Raw genomic sequence first — 22,841 nt, 5'->3', positions numbered from 1 at the left:
TTTAGTCAATTAAAAAATATAAAAACTTTTAGCATTAACGAGATACTATTATGATTGGAAGAGTGATGCCCCTAAATGTAGGCAGCACATTATGCAATTTCTTTAAAAATAAGACACGTTTTCTTAAGTAGCATTCACGGGTTACTTACAGCTCTTGTTACTATTAAATCAATAATATATTGAAAATAATAAAGTACCATTATATCGTCTACGTGTGCTAAAATTTTAAGCTTTCTGTGATAGTTTAAACTTTATATCTGTATTCGCATGGAAGGTTGGAAAGTAAAGTTGATTGAGGGATTCTCCTGCCTCAACACCCTTTTTCTGATAACCTTCCTTCATATACTTTGATCTCAGTTCTCTTCAAAGACAGTTTCACCACTCTCAAAAGTTTTTTGGTGACACCTAAAAGCTTTGAGGCCTTATATAACTTAAGATTGTTTAAAATCTATAAACAGTAAGTGTAGTTCTAGATTTTGGGCTTGATTATAGCTCTGTATTGTCTTTAAGATAAAAATCTGGTCCATACCCTAAATATTCACAAACTTCTTGGTAATGATTTGGTTCCAGATTGCTTCTTTTTATTCTGGTCAAAACTTTGTTGGTCGCAATCCAGTGGTGGTATGCTCATGCAGCAAGTTTTATCAGATAGGATAGATAAGCAGTTTAAATAACATTAAAATGATTTTAACATAATTATATTTTACGTAAAATACAAATTCAGTTAATTAACATCTTATACAATACTAATTTCGCGATTAATGATGGTATAATTAAACTCATGGCATAATTTACACCATCTAAAATCTAAAAACAAAATTTTTATCATAATGAAAGGTCTCAAAAGGTGCCGAAAGAATTCGGGCACGTAAAAATTAAACAAATAAATATACGCAATATTCAAATATACAAAATTTTTTAGTAAAATATAATATTTTGAATTATTGACATATTACGTAACATCTGTTATCAGTTCTAAATTCTTATCATTAAAACGGTAGATGAAAACCATTATAAAATGTTTGTCCAAGATCCTTATAAATATTAGATGCAATTTCACATTTATAGTGAATGATGTGTGGTCGAAATAAAAAAATAATGATCAATTATTGAATAAAAAAAAAACATTATAAGGACAAAATTAGATCTGTCGCTTTTGTAGTGAGGAAAACTACAGAATGGAAACTTGGACACCAAAGCATAACAAAATATCTGCAAGACAACAAGGAAAAATATACCTTGATACGAATAATCAGATGGTAGGAACACATAATCAAAAAGGAAAGCAGCTTAGCAGTGAGAGATATTACAGAATGGAAACCTCAACTATAATTAACCAAAAGCAAAGAAGACGAATGGATAACCGGACAGAATGGAGAATAATGATTAATGCATACCAGAAATCTATTAAGACAACAAGGAAAAATGTGGTTTGATCCATATAATCAGATGTAATGGAAAGAAAAACAGCTGGCATTGAGGAAGATAACAGAATGGAAACAACAAGTACAAAAGGTAAATCAAAATATAGAAAATACTAATGAATGGGAATAATAAAAACCAATCAAAATTTTCGGTGGCGATTCATGTGGTTTGATCACCACAGAATTTAAGAGAGAGAAGCGACGCACCAACGAAGAAAATTATTGAAACTGTTAGTGGAATGTCCAAGCAAAATCTAATTTGAAGGATCAAGTGGAAGAGTAAATCAAATTGGTGAGAATGAAAGTGGGAAGAATGGAGAATAGTCACCACAAAGTGTGTCAGTCAACAGTTGAAGGATTATGATATAAAAAATTGGAGAAAAAAATATAATGAGAATAAAGGAAGCCTAAGAAAAGTATAACCGAAATAGAAAATTTGTAGAATCGAAACTACAAAATGGAAAAGACAAAGGAAAGAGAAGATTAGAAGGATGATGATAACAAATTGGAGAAAAAAATATATAATAGGAATAAATTGAAATGTTTCGAGAGAAAGGAAACTTATGAATTATCTAGAATGAAAGTTATCGTTAAATTTCAGTTTGACACATACTGAAATAATTCCAGTACCAATAATTTCCGATTTTAAAGTATTTTTGGAAACAAAATATCAACGTTATTATTTTTAGAGACGAACCGAAATTATACTACCGTTTTTTTTTTAATAAGAATTTATTAAAATAACATCGACGCTTATTGGAATCTATAATCTAAATTAAATTGAATATCACGTTTATGGAATACATTCATAATGAAGATTCACAAGTTCATTTGGTAAATTAACTATAAAACTAATAATAATGCTATTTTTTTAACATTAACAGCAGTTACATTCCATTGAGTTCATAATGGAGCCTAAAATTTCCTCCAGATATTTTGCTTAACGTGGTAACAAGAAAATATCGGTGAAATTAGATCACATAGTCGATATCTAGTCGTTTAAACGAAATTAAAATACCAAAAGTATAATGATCATGAGAATTATCAGGTAGAATGAGAAAATAAAGTGAAAAAAATTGAAGTAAATTCAAAATAAAAGGATATACGAGACAAGTGTCTTGAAATCAAATCATGTTTGGCAATAGAAATAAAGAGAGTGATCAAAATAACATATATCTAATATATGAGACGTGTATAGCTGAAGATTTAGAGGACCGGATTAGATCTCAAACAATAGTAACGGAATATACAACAATCCATCCCTGTAAAATCTATTTCTAAACGTATACTGTTATTGAAATTTTCTAGTAAAATAATAGATGGTACAAAAAAGTTTTATTAACAAAATTAATTTGAGACTTTTGAAAAATCTGGACACATATTAAAATAAATAATTTTTTTCTAATAAAAAGAATTTTTTGTATAAAAAATATCAATTTTGACGAGCAGGATTTTTGGGCAACACTATATACTCTAAACTGGGCCAACTGGGTTCAAAAAAATTATATATATATATTGTGAAAAAAACAAGAATTTCACTTTAACTTCCAACTTTGAATTACTTTCAAAGGAATTAATTTAACTAAAAATATTATTAATTCAAAATTAAATTCACTTCAAGAATATTTTTGTCTCCAGATTTGATAATATTTATGACAAAAACGCTTCGGAGTCGGTCCTGCTTGGATATAATGGAAATCTAAAATTCGGCGAAGGCGTCGCTTTTGAGAAATACCCGGAATTCGTTTGATCTTCGTTTTTATGTCAGTTTATCTAGCAAGCGGTTTATTTACATTGTTTCTTTTGAATAACTTTTAGGAAGGTCTATTCATTTGTTTCGTTTCTTTCTTATTCTAGAACCTTTGGGATTTATATATATATATATATATATATATATGAATTGAAAATTATTGATGAAAATAGGATATGGGATCGAAAAATATTAAAAAAGTGAAGAGAATTGAAAGAGGTAATAAATAAATAAGTGAATAGTTCTGACAAAAAATTTGGGGTAAAGGAATGGAATTAATACAAATAATAAAAAAACAAATTGCAAGAAAAATTGGCTAAATTTGAAAATAAGAAGATATTTAGATGATGAATAGAAAACAAAAGACCAAAATTTCTGCAGAATATACTAGTGAAACAAACAAGTATATTCTGGAAAAATATTAATTGGAAATTTATAGGAGATTGTTTATAAGTTTGAAAAATTTATAGCTAATGTAATTTACAACATATTTAATGGAATTTTTCATTACAATAACAAATGTTGTGTTTGATTTTTTCATGATTCATATCAATAAGTCATTAAATTATGAATAGCCCATTAAAATAAAGGTTCCATGAGGAGGTGAATGAAAAAATGATGACGAAAAAGTTAAGAGAGAATATTTCCAATATCAGTTTAACTTTGAGATAAAATTAACAAACAATTGACGTACCCAAATGAGTAGAAAGAAATAAAAATGCCGGACAAAGATTATTCCACCGTAATAACTATTCCAGAATGCCATTTTAACTTCATCCGCGCCATTTTGTTGTGATTATATAAAATCATTTAACTAGCGTGTGACGTCTACAACACGTGACCAACGGAAAGACAGAAATATTGTTTTTGGCGCGCGGTTTCGAAACTTTGACCTTCATCATTGTTTTCTTGAGATGTTGCAGGAGATTTTCCGGAAATTTCAATGTGAAATTGGCGATTTAGTTTTAAATAGATACGAAGACGTATCTGTGATTGTATGTATTTTTCAACGAGGACGATGAAATGTATGAGAAGTGATCGAATTTGAAATTTGACCGATAGTATAGTTCAGGACTGATCTTAATCAGGGGCCACTCGGACCCCGCGGGCTTCAACTCGAAAGAAAAATACTTTTTCTACAACCAAGTGTCTATTATTGTTTTAGTTTTTGCAACTTTTGAGTAATGCTAAGAATAGGGGTGGATTATATGTGATTTCGGTAGAAGGCTCCGCGTCAATGGCTTGTCAAAGACCCCCCAATGGCTAGAACCGGCCCTGATATATTTGGACTACTCTAGACAATACTTTAATAGATATCTGAGGAAAACTGTTACCACAACTATAAAATATCTGTAAAATAATTGGCATTGGCAATTTTTGTGCTTAACGAAATTTGATTTATTTAGAGATTCAAATAAATATTCTGGAAAACAGTCTCTATACAAAAATTATTTAATGTTTATAATATATATGACATTTGTTAAAAATTTACTTTATGACGATCTGTTCGAAATACGACTAGGATAGAATGTTGTGCATTTCGCTTAAAGTATCTCGTACAGGTCGTCGGAACAATATAGTGTACGACACGCAAACTATTCATATATGTTTGACAATATGATAATTGCATTATTTTCGAAACAAACTATTTCGAATTTGTTGAAAATAAATTGAAATTTGATATAATTTGTGTTTCACACATTCACAGTTAGTAATTCTAACCCTAAAAATAAATATTTATATTTTCTAGTTATCAAAAATCAATTAAATCCAATTTTCCTCGAACCAGTTTGTTAATTTGTACCAAATACGAAAATTTCATTGCAGACAATGTTTAATTGATTTTTTTTTTGGATTATTATGAAATAGTTGGTCGAAAGTACAATCCACGTCCCCTAAAAATTATTTTAATCTTCTATTGTTGTTTCCTGTACATTATTGTGGCATCTTCGTAATCCTCTTTGCTTTGGTCTTTGTCTCCCCATCCCCAAATTTCGTGAGAACCGTCACCTGTACGTAAAACTCTTTTCTTGATCATTTCCGGAGATACGGTTCTCAAATCGTACGCCCAACCGATTCTGGCGAAGAAATCAATAAACGCGACAGAAAAATTTGAACAGTACTTTCCCAGTTCGGACGCCTTGTAGTCCCAGGGGAACGTGTGATGGTAATTGTGCCATCCTTCGCCCAAAGCGAGAACGGAAACCGTAGCGTGTTCTGTTGAAGTGATAAATCTGGAAAGAAAAAGCCATTATGTCACAACAATGTATACAACCCGAAAAGCAATGGATAATATTGTTATTTCTTTCTTATTACGTGATTTGTCACACGCGACGTGTCATTTGTCAGACGCGACGTGTCATTTGTCACACGCGACGTGTCATTTGTCAGACGCGACGTGTCATTTGTCATGAAAATAAAATTTTGAATATGAAGAACAGAGAGATTGAGGAGTATATCATTTGGGAGAAACGATGAATAAGTATCCAGCTGTGTACGATAAATAACAGATCAAAACCCTTCCGGAATGGCGGTAGAAACCAAAGGATATGGTATAAATGTAGCAATTCTAGATGAATTGAATAACGTAGTTGAAAAATTTATTTTCATAGTTCATTTTTGAAAATTTTAACCACTTGCGTTGTTCATGAGTGTCGCCACCCTTATTCAACACATTTCAACGTCATTTGACACGTTCATCTTTATTGCGTCATGTGTCATCTGTTTATGTCATGTGTCATCTGTCTAACATCATAAATGATAATTATTTGGTTGTATAATAGATTCCGCTCAAGCAAATTACTTGTAGACGGCCATTTAAGGAAAATAAATAATTTTTCAAGTTCACAGAACCATAGACAAATGAAAAAACCCATCATAATCACATTCACCCACCGGTTTACCATGATAGAAAGGATCATATCATATGACTACGATTCAAACAACGCAGCCGGTGTCTTATTGTCATCTGTCACTTGTCATGGTAACCGAGCGCCATGGATCTCAAATTGCCCGGGTTTTAAGTGTTTAAAATAGCCATAAAGGAGCTGACAGCATTATTTAACTTGTCAATGTCTTCGGGGTCAGTACCCAGTGAGTGGAAAACCATCATCACCATCCCAATTTATAAGAAAGGAAAGAGAAAAGACCCAAATAGTTACCGATCTTAGCACCAAAATGAAACTTCTAACAAGGATATTGAAACAATAAAAAAGTAGTCAAAGAACAGCACAACCCACAGATGACATTCCCATAACAATAGGAACTAGACGGGGCGACAGTTTAAGCAAAATGGTTTTCAACCATGCTGCAGTTCAATATGAAGGTATCTAGCTCCAAGACAAAGTCTATGGCAAGTGAAGACCCAATAGAAACATCTACGATCAAATTTATGTCCACCTCAAGCAAGATGGGTGTATACAAAACAGTTGTACGTCCCATATTAACCTATACAGCCGAAATGAAAGCGGATACAAGCAGGACAAAACAATTCGTCCGAACAACGAAGATGAAAACCCGAAGTAACTCTCTGGATCATAAATTGGCAGTTCCGACATTAGACAAGCCTGCGACCAGATAACAGATGTAGTCAGATGGGTGAAGAGGAGAAGAAGAGTGATCGGATGGCGAAGAAACTAACCACCGGAAGATCAACAGGCAGACCTCCGAAAAGATGGGCCGAATGATGCCCATCGTCATCCCCAGATCGAGACTGACGAAATTGGAGGATACAAGGCAAGAAAATTGTTTTTTTCCCGAAGTTATTCAGCTTTTGGAACAGTCTGATGTTCGAGACCCCAAACGGTTCGATTGAAAAGGATTAATACATTTTTTTAATAGTTTTTTTTTTGTGAATTTGATCATTTTTGAGTTTTCTTTGTATTGATAAAAGTTGAATTGTCGTAACTTACTTGTCATACGGTTTTTGTCCAAACATATGCGCGGCTGAGTTGACCAACCAAGTGGCGTTTAAAGTGAAAACGAACCGGAAAATATTGACCGAATAGGATGTTACGAAACTTTCGTCCCAAAAGTACATTGGAATCAATGTGGGTAACAAGAAGCACAACACAGGCATCAAAATGAGATAATATTTATCTTGGAACGCCAAAATCGGATCCGATTCCAAATCCGACATGTCGATTCCTTTGCCCTTGCTCTTAACCTCTGGATGTTTGCGACATAGAAGCCAACCGACGTGAGAGAAGAAGAAACCTCTTTTCACGTTGTGCGGATCCGCGTCGGTTTCACAAAATTTGTGATGTACTCTGTGATCTCTGGCCCATTCGATAACCGAGTTCTGAAAATACATGTTTGGTTAATATCATAATCTAGGATTAAATTTGTTTGTAGCTCACTTGAAAGGCGATAGTGTTGAAGATAGTAAGTATGAGTCTCAGCGGCCATTTAGCTTGGTAAGCGCGATGCGACCATAACCTATGTGCTCCAGCTGTTATCCCAAGACCAGACGCGATGTAAAATAAAACATCTGGAAGCAATAAATACAAAACTCAAGTACAAATTCCAATAATCATAAAATTATTATTTATATGGAAAGTTTTATTAGTGAGCTAGGTCAGTCGGCGTGGATACGTGGTGAGTACGTGTAAAAAAAAATGATTAACGCGTATGTGTAGTCAACAGGAAAAGATGATGTAACCCCTGATTCATATTTCAATCACGATTTAGTTTATTGAATGATAAACATTCTGTCGTAAAACAATTTATCGCTTAAATATTTTGTACTGTATCATCGGCTACGAAATTCATGGGCGTACGTGTTGGTTTTGCACCTGCGAGCAACAAATAACGTACGAGGGGTGATGGAAATTTATACCGATAAGATTTGATTAGTTGTGGTTCGTAGTAAAAAATTTGAGGGTTGTTGCAACGTTTCCAAAATAAATATAATTCGTACGTTATCGTTTTTAACGATTACCGCGCTAGAAAAATATTAATCAAGAACCACAACTTACAGTTTAGGAAAAAGCGGATTAATTCGCAAGTTCACTTCTTGAATTTTGTCGCATAAATTTAGAAACACCCTGTAGTTCAGATTAGAATCGTATTTGCAAGAAATATATTTTAAATGATGAATTAAGGACGATAAAGGATGGATTTAATGAAATGTAAATATTCAATTTTGCGGTTTTATTTTGAAAAAAAATTTCGTACAATTCCAGCAACGAGACGGTTTTAATTTATTTGGATTTAAAGATAATTTAAAGAAAATACGATTAACGTCCACTTTCATTTATTTAGAGGTTATCGAAAATTATTATAAAACACTTATCAAAAAAAAAATTGATAACTGAATATATCTTTAAACTTTATCTCGTTTAATTTTTTTATTATAATTGTTATCAGCTTTTTCCTCCACAGCTTCATTAAATCTCTATACGTACATTATATTTTTAGGAACGAAAGATAAAAAAAAACCTGCATTTTTGACGCTTAGAAAATTGATTATTCCAAGATATATAAAAAAAAAACATTTAAAAGGTAGTTTCATAATTTATTGAAGAAAAAAGATACAAAAATGAATAAAATGTCCACAGGGACAGGATTGTTAGTGATATTTACGTACTTTACACGATTTTTAAACAATTTTCTTTGTTGTTAACTTCCTTTTCAAAAAAGGCAAGATAAAGAAAAATCGAAAAAAGAGTGAAGACTGAGTAGAATTGAAGAAAAAAATATCTACTCAGAAACGTTTCCTTTCTCGACGGAAACTTCTTTTGGTTATTTTTCAACTGCCGGAAGATCTTTCGTTATACGAGGTCTGGTTATTAAATAACAAGCCTGGTTGATCGAAAGGGTTTTATAATAAAAATTATTCTACATTCGAATGCTTCCATTGATCGAAGCAGTGCTGGAAGTTGTCTTTGGTGAAGGCTTTTAGAAGCTCCGCCATTTTTTGCTTTACCGCTTCCATCGGCTCAAATCGGGTCCGTTTCAAAGCAGATCCTTCCTAACCTTTCAAGGAAATCTGAGCAGACCCGTTGACGCAAAAGCTTTTGATCAGAAGTCAGATTTTTCGGCACCAATTTCGCACAGACTTTTGCCACGTGTATTTCCTCTAACCGTTCCTTTATCTGCGTTTACAGCCTTGAGAATCATCCGGATGCTCATTCGACGATCTGCACGCACAATTTGGTTGATTTTGGTCACTGTTTCCAGAGTTGTATCAGGTACAGGACGACCTAGGCGCTGGTTATCTTCAGTACTCTCTCGGGCCTACACCACTCAAAAACACGCGCGCTAGATAGAGAATTGTCTCCATAAGTCTTTTGCAACAATTTGTAGCACTCAGTAACTTTGTAATAAATAGGATTTAAGGGATAAAATTCCCGAAAAACGCATCTAAACTTTAAAAATACGTTTTAGAATGTACCAAAACGCCTAGTCGCACAGACCTTTCTATAAAGCTAAAAATAGAGACAAATGGTGTTTGAATTACTTATTTCTATATGAAAACTGATTTTAACTATCTAAAACCGCCTTATCACAAATTTCGTGCAGGCCTTTGACATTTATTTCCTTTGTGGAGACCGAAGTGCTTGAAATATATTATAAACGTACACCTTAGTTCGCGACCGATTACTTTCTATTCCCAAACTTAAAATAACGTCGAACTTGGAGCAATTCCAAACAAGAGGTGTTGGCAAACGCGTAAATTGTTTATACTTACTCGTTATTGTTGTTAGTATCTTAGCAGACGTAAAAATGAGGTAAAGCCCGTAAAGTGCTACCAGATGAAGATATATAAATAGTATGATATTTCTCCAAACCAATTCCACTTTTCTCTCACTCGGTTTGACGATTTCCGGCGGAATCATTCGCGCTTGGACTTCGTCGTCATGTTCGTGGAGGACTCCAGTAGGTAGATTTGTATTTGGTGCCATATCGGATAACCTGGAACCGATAAAACACAATCAAAATATACAGTTCTGTACGAGAATCCTCTCCACCAAATACGTAACTAAGACAAGCGAATAAACATTTTGTTTCTCAGGAAGATCTCAATGATCTAGCACAAAGGCGCAACTGCTTGGATCTCGTGGTATAAGCGATCAATGCTGGTCGTATTTGGAATGAAAATTATTTAATGAACTTGGAAAATATCAGCGGAAAGTTTATTTACCTCCTCTACAAATGAAACTGGACTTACAGGAATGTTTGCTGATGCCTCAGATAGAGCAGAAAATGCGTTCAAGTGAAGCAATACTTAAAAAAGGATTGTTTATTGGATCTCAAATACGAGAACTTTCTAAGGATCCCATTTTTGAAACTACACTTTCAAGAATGGAAACAAAAGCATGGATGCCTTCAGAAACCAAAATTTGAGCAACCACAAGGTTCTAAATGAAAAACTTGTCCAATATTATAAAGCAATATGTCATTTAAGTGCATTGTACTATATTTTCTTCACTCTGCAGTTCCAATCAGCAAATCGCTCAGATGGAGAACCTCTACAAGTAGAAAATGAACCCCTAGATGCTAGCGGACTACTGTTGAACCCTTAAACTTGAAACCGCTCCAGGAGAATAAGTAAAAAAAGATCGGGAACCAGAAAAACTGGAAGAAAATAAATACTGAACACATTTGAACTACGAAATGGAACCAGATGAAGGGAAAAAGACTTAGAGAAGAGGCCAAATGTACAGAAGAGCTCTCCAAGAGCGGCCGATACTTACAGACGTACAGGGTGTTTCTAAATGTATGCGACAAAATTGAGGAAGCGATTGCTCGTACGAAATTAAAATGTGTCTCTTCTACAACAAAATTTCCTCACATTTAAAAGGCGGTGACTAAAATGGAGTTTCTACTTTTTTTTTTCTAAAATTTCAGTTATTCTAGAAAACTTGATATTCTGTCATTTTCGTTTACTTCACATTCAAAACTGACAGCTTATAAAATGTGTTGATCGAAACTGTTTAATCCTTACGATTCAAATTTTCGCGGTTAAATCCAGCGTCGCCGCCATTTTGTACTTAGTATTTGTTGCTGTCACTTACTGATATTAATAATTAACGGTTTTTGTGTACATTTCGATCAGATTAATATCAGTGCGGTTTCATTTTAGTGACATTTATCGATATTTGAGTAAAAAATGTAATTTTTGAACATCACTGGTAATTAGAACACTTTAAACTGCTGTTATGTTTTTTTGTATTTTTGAATTTGTACATAAGGCGTTTTTCACACACTTAACTTATTTAAATACTTACACTATGCACTAAACACTAAACTGCTAGTATTTATTGAGAATCGTATTATACATTTTACATTTTTGTTTTCTGCGGCTATTTCTTTCGGGAAAAAAATTGAGAAATCAAAATATTTTCAAATAGAACGGGGATTTTAAGTTATAATTTTGTTTCACGAAACTTTTGATATGAAATAAAATAAGGGTCGTTAATTTCATCAACGTGTAATTTGAGAGGGAAAAAAATTAATAAAACAAATTTAGTCATCACATTTCAAGGGTGATATCTCGAAAATGGTTGGGGTGAGGTAATTTTGTTGCGTCAATTTAGAAACACCCTGTATCTTAGTATTTATTGTTATAGTCATAGAATAAAGTGTATTATTGAATTTGCGTGAGTTATAACATACATTATGTCACGTTAAATAATTTAATATAAAACATGAAACTAACGAAAATCATTTTATAATGTAATTAAAAATAATTGTGAGTATTAAAGATTATTTCTAGTCGCTAAAAATATGTTATGACTCAATAAAATCATATCATTATGGTTAAGAAAATATTTGTATTAACATGAAAGAAAATTAAAGCAAACAGTATCAATTTGAAATCTAATTGGTCTAAAAATATTGTAAAGTCCAGGAGGTACGTGGAAATATTATTTTTTTTTAAATTATTTTTTCATTTTTTCGAAATTACATGATATTGCAAGACACCGGTTACTTGGGTGAGTTGAATGGACTATGAAAACGAAGCTCGAAAACCTGATTTGGTGCCAATGTATGCTTATACCCCAGGGGTGATTGCCACCCTTACTCGAGATATAATTTGGTTATAACTCCGTCAATTTTTATGCTACAAAAAAAATAAAAAGAGAAAAATAATCGTCATAAAAAATGCTTCAATTTGACTGTTTATTTGTTTTTGTATATCTCATAGTTATGGAGAAAAAATGGACAAAATCAAAAATAAAAAAAAAGTATTATTTAATGCACATTTTTTTCAAAATTATGCATTTCTAATCAGCCTCAATACTAGCTGCCTTGGTACTCTTAAATGTACCTACAGAAAACTTAGTATGAACAGAAAAAATCCGAAACTTTTTCATATCTAATAATTCACAAAAAAAATTCAAATTCTTATTTTTTATGTAACTCAATTAATTTTGAAGATATCACATCCTACAAAAAACCATTTTAAAGGTATTTTTCAGGGCTAAAAGACTATGTATGTTAAAAGGGCTTAAGACCCTCCACATTTTATTAATAATGGGTCAAAGGGCTATTGATAAGGAATTCTTGCACTATAGTGACTGATTAATTTGGTTATAACTCCGTCAATTTTTATGTTACAAAAAAATAAAAAAAACCAAAATAATCGTCATAAAAAATGCTTTGATTTGACTATTTACTTGTTTTTGTATCTCTCATAGTTATGGAGAAAAAATGGACAAAAACATTTTTTTGAAAAAATCAAAAAAAGGTTCATTTAATGCTATTTTTTTTTCAAAATTATGCATTTCTAATCAGCCAAAATACTAGCTTTTACCTACAGTCAACTTAGTATCAACAGAAAAAATCCGTGCGCCAAAATTTGAAACTTTTTCATATCCTATAATTAAAAAAAAATTTCAAATTTTTATTTTTTATGTAACTCCATTAATTTTGGGGCTATCACTTCCTACGAAAAACCATATTAAAGGTAATTTTCAGGGCTACAAGCTTATCTATGTTAGAAGGGCTTGAGACCCTCCACATTTTATTAATAAATGATCAAATGGCTATGCATAAGAAATTCTCGCACTATAGTGACTGGTTAATTTGGTTATAACTCCGTCAATTTTTATGCTACAAAAAAAATAAAAAGAGAAAAATAATCGTCATAAAAAATGCTTCAATTTGACTGTTTATTTGTTTTTGTATATCTCATAGTTATGGAGAAAAAATGGACAAAATCAAAAATCAAAAAAAATGTATCATTTAATGCTCATTTTTTTCAAAATTATGCATTTCTAATCAGCCAAAATTTCAGATGTCCTAAATAACGTCCAAATGAAGTATTTGGTATAAGGAATAAGTTTAATTTTGATTTTCTTTTCAATGAAATGACATTAGTTTTAGTGTAATTTTTTCAAGTTTTAACTATTTTACACCATATCTCATTGAAATTCCAGTCGAAACGACTTTTATCAGTAATGATTTGAAAGGTCTTTTTAAGCTCTTTAAAAAGTATTCTACGACTTTTTGTTGAAAAACGTACCGTTTTCCCGTTATTTGAGGTTAAGTTCTCAATTACGTAAAACAAAAGCTATTCAAGTATCTATAACTAGATTTAGATAAAACATTAAAATGTTAAAATATATCTTAATTTCTTCGTTTTTTCATGAGCTTCATTTTTGTTTATTACATTTTTTTCGATAAAATGCATCATTACAGAGTTATACGTAAAAAACTATTGAAAAACGCGATTTTCTGACGAAAAATCAATTGCGAATAACTCAAAAACTATTGATCTAACTTTTTTACTTTAAATTTGCTGATATTTCAGTTTCTGGGGTTTATTTTGGGTAAAAAATTTTCCACCCCCCGAAAAGGGATGGTTACACACTTATCCTTTGTCAAAATTTCAAATAAATCGGTGATGGATTAACCCTTACTCGAGATATAATTTGGATATAACTCCGTCAATTTTTACGCTGCAAAAAAATAAAAAAAACCAAAATAATCTACATAAAAAATGCTTCAATTTGACTGTTTATTTGTTTTTGTATCTCTCATAGTTATGGAGAAAAAATGGACAAAATCAAAAATCAAAAAAATGTATTATTTAATGCTCTTTTTTTTTCAAAATTATGCATTTCTAATCAGCCAAACTTCTAGATATCGTGAATAATATTCAAAAAAAGTATTTGGTACAAGCAATAAGTTTAATTTTGATTTTCTTTTCAATGAAATGGCATTAATTTTAGTGAAATCCTTTTTTAGCTTTAACTATTTTACACCATATCTCATTGAAATTCCAGTCGAAACGACTTTTATTAGTAATCATTTGAAAGGTCTTTTTAAGCTCTTTAAAAAGTATTTTATGACTTTTTGTTGAAAAACGTACCGTTTTCCCGTTATTTGAGGTTAAGTTCTCAATTACGTAAAACAAAAGCTATTCAAGTATCTATAACTAGATTTAGATAAAACATTAAAATGTTAAAATATATCTTAATTTCTTCGTTTTTTCATGAGCTTCATTTTTGTTTATTACATTTTTTTCGATAAAATGCATCATTACAGAGTTATACGTAAAAAACTATTGAAAAACGCGATTTTCTGACGAAAAATCAATTGCGAATAACTCAAAAACTATTGATCTAACTTTTTTACTTTAAATTTGCTGATATTTCGATTTTTGTGGTTTATTTTGGGTAAAAAATTTTCCACCCCCCGAAAAGGGTGGGGATTTCAAATAAATCCGAAGGGAAATGCTTGAATACCTGGCCTAATACACCTCACGGTAAATTGGCTTAATATTAAAAAAAAAACTTACCGGCTAATTATTTAAAAAAAGTCGTTCTATTATTTACATTACGTGAAAGTTGCTTTCGATACCTAATTTGTTGAAAACTAGTAAAGTATGTAATACTTTAGAATGAAGTATCAGTCAATCCGGTTTCAATCGAAGGGTTGATGTAATTCATTTCGAAATCAGCCCACAAACTAGCGGCACATTTTCAAATTGACCCTTTATATGTAAAGAGTTGTTGCGATTTGGTTTAAATCATTTCCGTACAACGACAAATGTCAAAGCTACCTGTTGTTCAAGCCAAACAACACATTTATAATAAAGCAAATCAATCTAAATACATCGAGCCTCTCACCTTCAGTTTAATATCATTTTATCCAAAACTATTTAATAATTTGTTCTTCCACAGTTTGGAGAGAAAAAATTGAGAACGGGGCGACTAAAATATCGATTTACGACGCCAGATTGTCGAGATGTACGTTGATAAAGGTCACGGGGTCACGGAAGGTCTTCCAGAAACGGCGAGGTTCTGTGGCATTACAAACTTTGATTAATTGGTCACAGCAACGGTTAAAATTATGTCAAAATCGTGTTTGTCAATAAATTAAAATGAAAACTTCCCGTATTCGGCGATAAAATGACGTTTACATTCTGAATTCCACATTTCCCTTATTATTTAGAGCTAAAGGAATGAATATCAATTGCAAATTATAAAAACCCTTGCCGACATTTTGTTTGATTTAATTTAATCTCACCATGGGACCCCACTGCTTATCGCAGACCGTCTGGTAGGAGTATTTCGTGGAGATGATGAGTCCGCGTGGACTGACGGTTTGTTAGATGTTTTTATACGGGGGGTGAACATTATTTTTTATATTTTTTGATTTGGTATGAGTGTCGTGCGTGTTTATGGAATATTAATTGTTTCTCGTAAACTGTCACAAGGCAAAGTTGTAGGTAATAAAAAGATCTACAACTTTTGTATTCACACTTTTTTCAGATAACCTTAAAATAAGTGTAAAAAATTCAAAAAACATTTATTTGATTTGAAATATTTATTTTTTCACTTTATCTTGACTCAAAACATTCTAATTTGATGTAAATCATTTTTGGATGAGAGTTTTCTTGCCCTTTCCAAGAAAAAATGTTTTTTTTTATGTCATCAAAAAGTACTTTTCAAAAATTTTCGATTTTAAGTCAAAATAAAGTGAAAAAATAAATATTTCAAATCAAATAATGCCATTTGGGACATAAAAAGGTAAGTTTCCACCAAATTTCGTAAAGAAAAAAATGTTTTCTGTAAAAGAAAACGAGAAACTTAATTATTTCGATTTCTAACATAAATTTTGAGGTTATGTGAAAAAGTGTGAATACAAAGATCTTTTTATTACCTAAAAACTTTGCCATTTCATTTCTTTTTCATAGGACTTGTAGTAAATCGCTAGTAAATTATTTTTTCTTAAATTTTTATTTCACTTTTTATCATTTTTAAAGACTTCCTCACTGGTTTATATTAAGAATTATCTGTTTTTATCAAAAACTATTAATTAGTGTCAGTCTAACGTCATATTTTAGCATAACCCTATATATTCAAAAGGTTTTATGACAAACTAGACTGTGACCCGTCCTACGAACTTGTGTTTTTAACTGTACATAGTTGATCCAGTAAGTTCACAATCTGAACTATCTAAAAAATAATCATTCAGAAGTTTTGCACCATACGTGTTTGGCTCTGCTACGTGCATTGTCGTGAATCACGTTTGTTTGTTCACAAATTTAACTTCAAACCGCCTTCGTATTTACCCAACAACAAATTCAAACTGTGTTTTTAGATTCAAAATTAATCTATATGTAAGATGTTCGTAAAATTTTGACAGATGACATTAGAAAAATGACAGAATAAGCGAATGTATCAATTGGAAAGTCACCTTTACGTCAAACCGTTATTTTACGTGACTAACATCAACATTTTTTAAACTCGTTTACCCCAAAACGACTTTTTTAGGAACTAGTCTACACGCTAGTTAACAATTTTTAACCGATAGGTTAAAGTTGACCATTATTACAAATTATTACGATCTACTATATCAACATCACTCAATAAGTCGTGTAACTGACACACAGATGACGCTGCCATCGTCAAATCTATATGACGTTTATGAACGATTATTGAGAAAAAAGTGACAGCTACGACTATTTGAAAAGGATCATAATTTCATGATAAATAATTGACGTGACTCTCCAAATCATAAGAAACACGGAAATACGATTCGATCATAAAAATGCAGATCAGTTCTATCGCTTATATCAATATTTATTTCCTCGATTTCCTATTTAATCCAACGAACGTCGACGTGATTGCGTTCAACGAACCATTTCTCAATTTTTTTTGTCTACTAAACGGATGTAGGTTAAAAGTTAATATGAAACAATAAGCGTTTATTAATTTTGAGCGTATTTGAATGAATTTGTAAACATTTTGCAAAACTCATTACCTTACAATTTATACTTACATAATAGATTATGTTAATCATCAGTATTTTCCAATATTTTATGTAATAAATTTAAATTTTAACCTTTGGGGATAACGGAATATTTTTATCGGCTTCAAAAGATCGAATTTAATCGAATTTTGGCACGTTTATTCATGTACCAATGACAAAACAATAATTTATCGAAGGACGTGCTATTTAATACGAGGAATGTCTCAAAAGTTCACGTTCTAATAAATAAATAATGTCGGCCTTAGCCAACGCGAGTTATTTTTGAAGGACCTCTTTTATAAGGATTAAACCTCCTACATCTGCAATAATTTATATAGGACCTTTAATCCCAACCAAAATATCTCGTCTACAGTGTTCAAGAATGGATTTTTTCGAACAATAGTACAGGTAAAACGGGATTAAACCCGGAATTAAATTGGGCGCTTCTGATTTTCTAGATTCTCAGAGGTTTTCGGTTACTGATTAAGCCGAACTACAAAATTACGGGCAGGGGTTTTCGAAATTTAGGAACTTGTAAATTTTGAATCGTCAATAACTCGAAAACTATGAGGAATTTGAAAAAAACTGTCTAAACAAAAATTGTAGAATACAAAATTCTCTACAAAAAAGTATTCCAGGTATTTGTTCCTAACCTCAAAATTTTCACCTTAAAATGGGTTTATACAGTCAAAAATATTTTGAATCGCGAATAACTCGAAAACTAAGAGGATTTCGAAAAAAACTGTCTAAACAAAAATTGTAGAGTACAAAATTCTCTACAAAAAAGTATTCCAGGTATTTGTTCCTAACCTCAAAATTTTCACCTTAAAATGGGTTTATACAGTCAAAAATATTTTGAATCGCGAATAACTCGAAAACTAAGAGGATTTCGAAAAAAACTGTCTAAACAAAAATTGTAGAGTACAAAATTCTCTACAAAAAAGTATTCCAGGTATTTGTTCCTAACCTAAAAATTTCCATTAGAAAATGGGTTTGAATGCTCAAAAATATTTTTAAACGGATTTATCTCGAAAACTACGTAAAATTCGAAAAAAAAAGTGCCGGAACCAAAACTATAGACCACAAAATGAATACTCACAATTTTGTGAAAGAGAAACTATCAAAAAGTCTGTGAATATTGAAATAATAATCAATCGAGAACGAAAATAGTGTTCAGAATCGCGTTTTTTAAAAGTTACTTAATTTGAAACCAAGAAATAGTTCACGTGTGTCATATACTTGAAAATATTGATAATAACCATGATGCATTTTGATTTTTTTTGAAAACGAAGAAGTTTTCCAAGAGTTTCCATGTGCGCCTGGCACGTAAATTGGCTTGAATGCGCACTGACTCCAACGAAAAAATGACCTTTCTTGTAGAAAATTTTGTGCTCTACATTTTTCGTTTGGAGACTTTTTTTGAAATCCTCTCAGTTTTCGAGTTATTCGCGATTTAAAATCTTTTTGAATGTATAAGCCCATTTTAAGGTGAAAATTTTGAGGTTAGGAACAAATACCTGAAATACTTTTTTATAGAGAATTTTGTACTCTACATTTTTTGTAACTGCAGTTTTTTTCAAATTCCTCATAGTTTTCGAGTTATTCGCGTTTCAAAATATTTTTGATTGTATAAACCCATTTTTAAGGTGAAAATTTTGAGGTTAGGAACAAATACCTGGAATACTTTTTTATAGAGAATTTTGTACTCTACATTTTTTGTTTCGGCAGTTTGTATCGAAATGTTTATAGTTTTCGAGTTATCCGCAATTCAAAATGTTTTTGAGTACATGAACCCATTTTTCGGCGAAAATTTTGAGGTTAGAAAAAAATACTTGGAATTCAATCTGTAGAGAATTTTGTACTCTACATTTTTTGTTACGACAGTTTTTTCGAATTCCTTATGTTTTTCGAATTATTCGCTATTCAAAATATTTTTGGGCGTCCAGATCCATTTTATTATGGTCATTTTGAGGTTAGGAAAAAATGCTTGTAGACCAATCTGTAGAGAATTTTGTGCTGTAAATTTTTTGTTTAAGCACTTTTTTTCGAATTTCTCGTAGTTCTAGAGTTATTCGTGATTCAAATATTTTTGAGTATATAAACCCATTTTAAGATGAAAATTTTGAGGTTAGGAACAAATACCTGGAATACTTTTTTATAGAGAATTTTGTACTCTACATTTTTTGTTTAGGCAGTTTGTGTCGAAATGTTAATAGTTTTCGAGTTATTCGCAATTCAAAATGTTTTTGAGTACATGAACCCATTTTGCGGTGAAAAGTTTGAGGTTAGGAAAAATTCTTGATAGGGGGGCAACAGGTGTGTTTGGTAGACAAAGGGGCATTCAGCCAGTCCCACAAATGAATCATAAGTAAAAAATTATATACAATAACTTAGGGCTATTTCCAAATTTAAAAGTTTTACTTATTAGAATAATTAGAATCAATTTCGTTGTTAAATTGCCCCATCCAAGGCAATATTAGCAGCAGAAATTGTAAATATTGTTAAACAATGGCATTTTTTTCCGTAATTAGGTTTAAAATGTTTTTTCCTTCTCTAAACACTTTTATAAATTCGTGATAACAGTAGACGAATGAGATAACAAATATTTAGTTTGTATGTATGCAATTTTTAAGTATCTACTTGACTTACTGATAGTATAAGTTTACGCTTCAAGTGTAATTGCTCATTATTTCAAGTACTTCTTCAAAAATTTTAAATTTGAACAAATATACGAGGACGGTTCGAGTGTGATTCGAAATTTTTGAATAAACGCGCGAAAAACTTAGTTATACGAAGAACAATCAATATTTCACAAATACGTAAGAAATGAAAAACGTTCACTCCCCGTATAAAATTCGGTAAACATCAGTCCACGTGGACTCATCATCTCCACTGTTTATCAATGAAAACATCGAATCTTTAACATGAATGCATTGGCCGAAGCTGTCGGAAGGCGTATGTACACAATTTCTTCGAAATATTCCTGCCAGAAAGTCTGCGATAAGCAGTGGCGTGGCTAGGTGAGATTTATTTAGTTCCTAAATGTCTTTAAATAAATAGAAATATGGAGTTCTGGCAATAATCGAATCGTCAAGGATCGTTGGATGACGAGAAGGTTATTTGCGGCAGATAAATGACTATCGAAGTTCAATAGACACATAATTTATCTAGATGAAACATGGTTTGACAGTCACGATGTAGTGGCTTTCGCTTGGGTTGACAATAGTAAAAATTGCTGTTTAAATGGGCCATGTCCTAACGGGAAAATGCTTCATTTATAACTGCTTAGAAAATTAAAAACTGTGCAACTAATTACAAAGAAAATATGAGAGCAGAATTGGTTTAATGAACAGCCATCTGGTAACATTCCTGTGAAGAAGTTGGTAGCCCTAGTTCCTGCATTGGTAGGCGTGATTGAAAACTATGTTCACTATGAACAGTTGGACAACTGCATCAAAATGGCGGCTACAAACTTCAACAAATTACTTGATGGCCAAAAAGAGTTGCATTCCTCTCATTGAAATGAACATATAAACTTTTTTTATTACACTTCCTATATATTTTGATTAATACTAAAATAATAAACCGGTTTATATTCCATTTTGTGTACTTTCTTTTTCCCCATATTCCTAGGTAGCTAACTAAGGGGTTTAGAAATGCTAGGACGGGTAACTAACTCAAAATTTTGACAACCACTGCTTTAAATTCGAATCTAACAAAAAAAACAATGAAGCAAATGGTTATTGAAAGTAAATGTTAATACTTTTCACACTTGTATACTTTTATGTAAATTAACCTCGATAGTTTTGATTTACTAATTTCTAAATAGAAAAAAAATACAAAGTATCGATAAATCAGTCAACAATGTTATTTTGCAATTTCACAATTTATGCATTGGTCATCAGGCAATTGAAAAAGTGAAATTAGCACAAATTATATTTGAAGTGAAATAATGAACTTGCTTCCCTAACTATAATTTTGTAACAAAAATTAATTTCAGTTTCTATTTATAGTAAACTGCTTGAAGAAATAATATATAATGTCCCTCAAAGGAAAATAATGAATTTCAATATTTAATAATTACATCATAACATATAATTATATCGATTTTTTTATATCAATTTTTATCAGCCCATAATCATTCTTCTCTGTAATTAGTTACTTTCAAATCATAAAATCCACTATTCACTTAGATACACAACCAAATTATGCACAATAATCGATTGGAAACTAGAAATATTCATTCAATCTACGAGATATTTTAATATTCAAAATACTAATAGAAGTTTTCAGTTATATGTGAATTTCTTTTCATATTAGGTAAAAATAAATAAAAAGAATGGATAATATATATAAAAACTTACCTATCCGATTGAATTATTCGTTTTCACTACCGAAGTTTAATAGCACAATTAATCGTAAATTCGATTGTTGCTTAACAACCGCTAATACTGGGATAAACACAAATATCAACAATCGACAGATTACTGCCGGTATTCAATTGCTAAAGTAATTTATATATAGGTCAAATTACTACAATGTCACGCCGTCGTCGCGAGTTGGATTTGTATCGGTAAAAATTATTACACATAAACCACGTGGTAGTTGCAAGTTTAGGGTTTAACGAGTTGACCTAGACCGTGTACTGTCTAGAAAATTGCGTGCAATTCCCCTTTGCGCAGCGTAGAGCGTACGGTATTTTCATCACACCATACACGCTAAAACATTGGACCTTGCTATCATTTGCCAAGTTTGTGGCGTGACTATCCCCACTCTCAACACCGGCTTTAGCTCTTCTTAGGAACAGCGAGTTATAACGAACTAACTCTGGTATTAGAATCGAACAGTGGCGTGGATTTAGGGGCTTGGAATTCAATTATGAATAAACAAACGAAATATATTAACGCAACTAAGATTTTAAGCAATATACATAATTTAGAACACTTGTGTCTGTTTCTCGGTAGTTTTTTGGACAGTAATTTTAACTGTTAACTGTTATATTTTATAAGAATGAGTACTTTTTATGGTTTCAAAGTAATAATCCAGTGGAAACTAAAAGGTAAAGAAAAACACCTAAAACATAACTTTAGGTGGAGTTGATCTACGACTATGATAAAATATGTTTATATAGTGCTATTTTATTACATGTGATGATTTTATTAGCAAGTATAAATGTTTGCAAAAGAAATAAAAGTTCTATATATGTATATATGGTAATTTTATACTTTTGTGGTCCCCTCGTTTTTTTTTTCCTCTAGAAAATCGAAAAATCATTCGATTATACAAAATTTATACAAAAATGTTGATTTATTATGTTTTTACAATTAAAAATAATAAAATTTTCTCTTAAAATTGACTTTTTCTCACATATAATCGTTTGTAGCTTTTTTATTAAGCAATCATTGAAGTTATATGAACAAAAACATTCTTAAAATTACGTATTGTATTAAAAGTTTAGA

General features: G+C 31.3%; 1 protein-coding gene across 1 annotated transcript; it reads right to left on the bottom strand.

Moving 5' to 3' along the window:
• Positions 1-682: 682 nt before the first annotated feature.
• On the bottom strand, positions 683-22,180 carry LOC130895850 (acyl-CoA Delta-9 desaturase-like). The gene is made up of 5 exons (XM_057803411.1): positions 21,747-22,180; positions 9,866-10,089; positions 7,533-7,663; positions 7,086-7,474; positions 683-5,408 (listed from the first exon to the last, which is right to left on the bottom strand). The coding sequence occupies exons 2-5, from the start codon at positions 10,077-10,079 to the stop codon at positions 5,090-5,092; spliced, it is 1,053 nt and encodes a 350-aa protein (XP_057659394.1). The 5' UTR covers positions 10,080-10,089; positions 21,747-22,180; the 3' UTR covers positions 683-5,089.
• Between the last annotated feature and the right edge of the window lie 661 nt (positions 22,181-22,841).

Source organism: Diorhabda carinulata, chromosome 6 (assembly GCF_026250575.1).
Source record: "Diorhabda carinulata isolate Delta chromosome 6, icDioCari1.1, whole genome shotgun sequence".
NCBI classification, from domain to species: domain Eukaryota; kingdom Metazoa; phylum Arthropoda; class Insecta; order Coleoptera; family Chrysomelidae; genus Diorhabda; species Diorhabda carinulata.
Note: the sequence above shows the minus strand (reverse complement) of the source record. Positions and strands in the feature narration are given on the sequence as shown.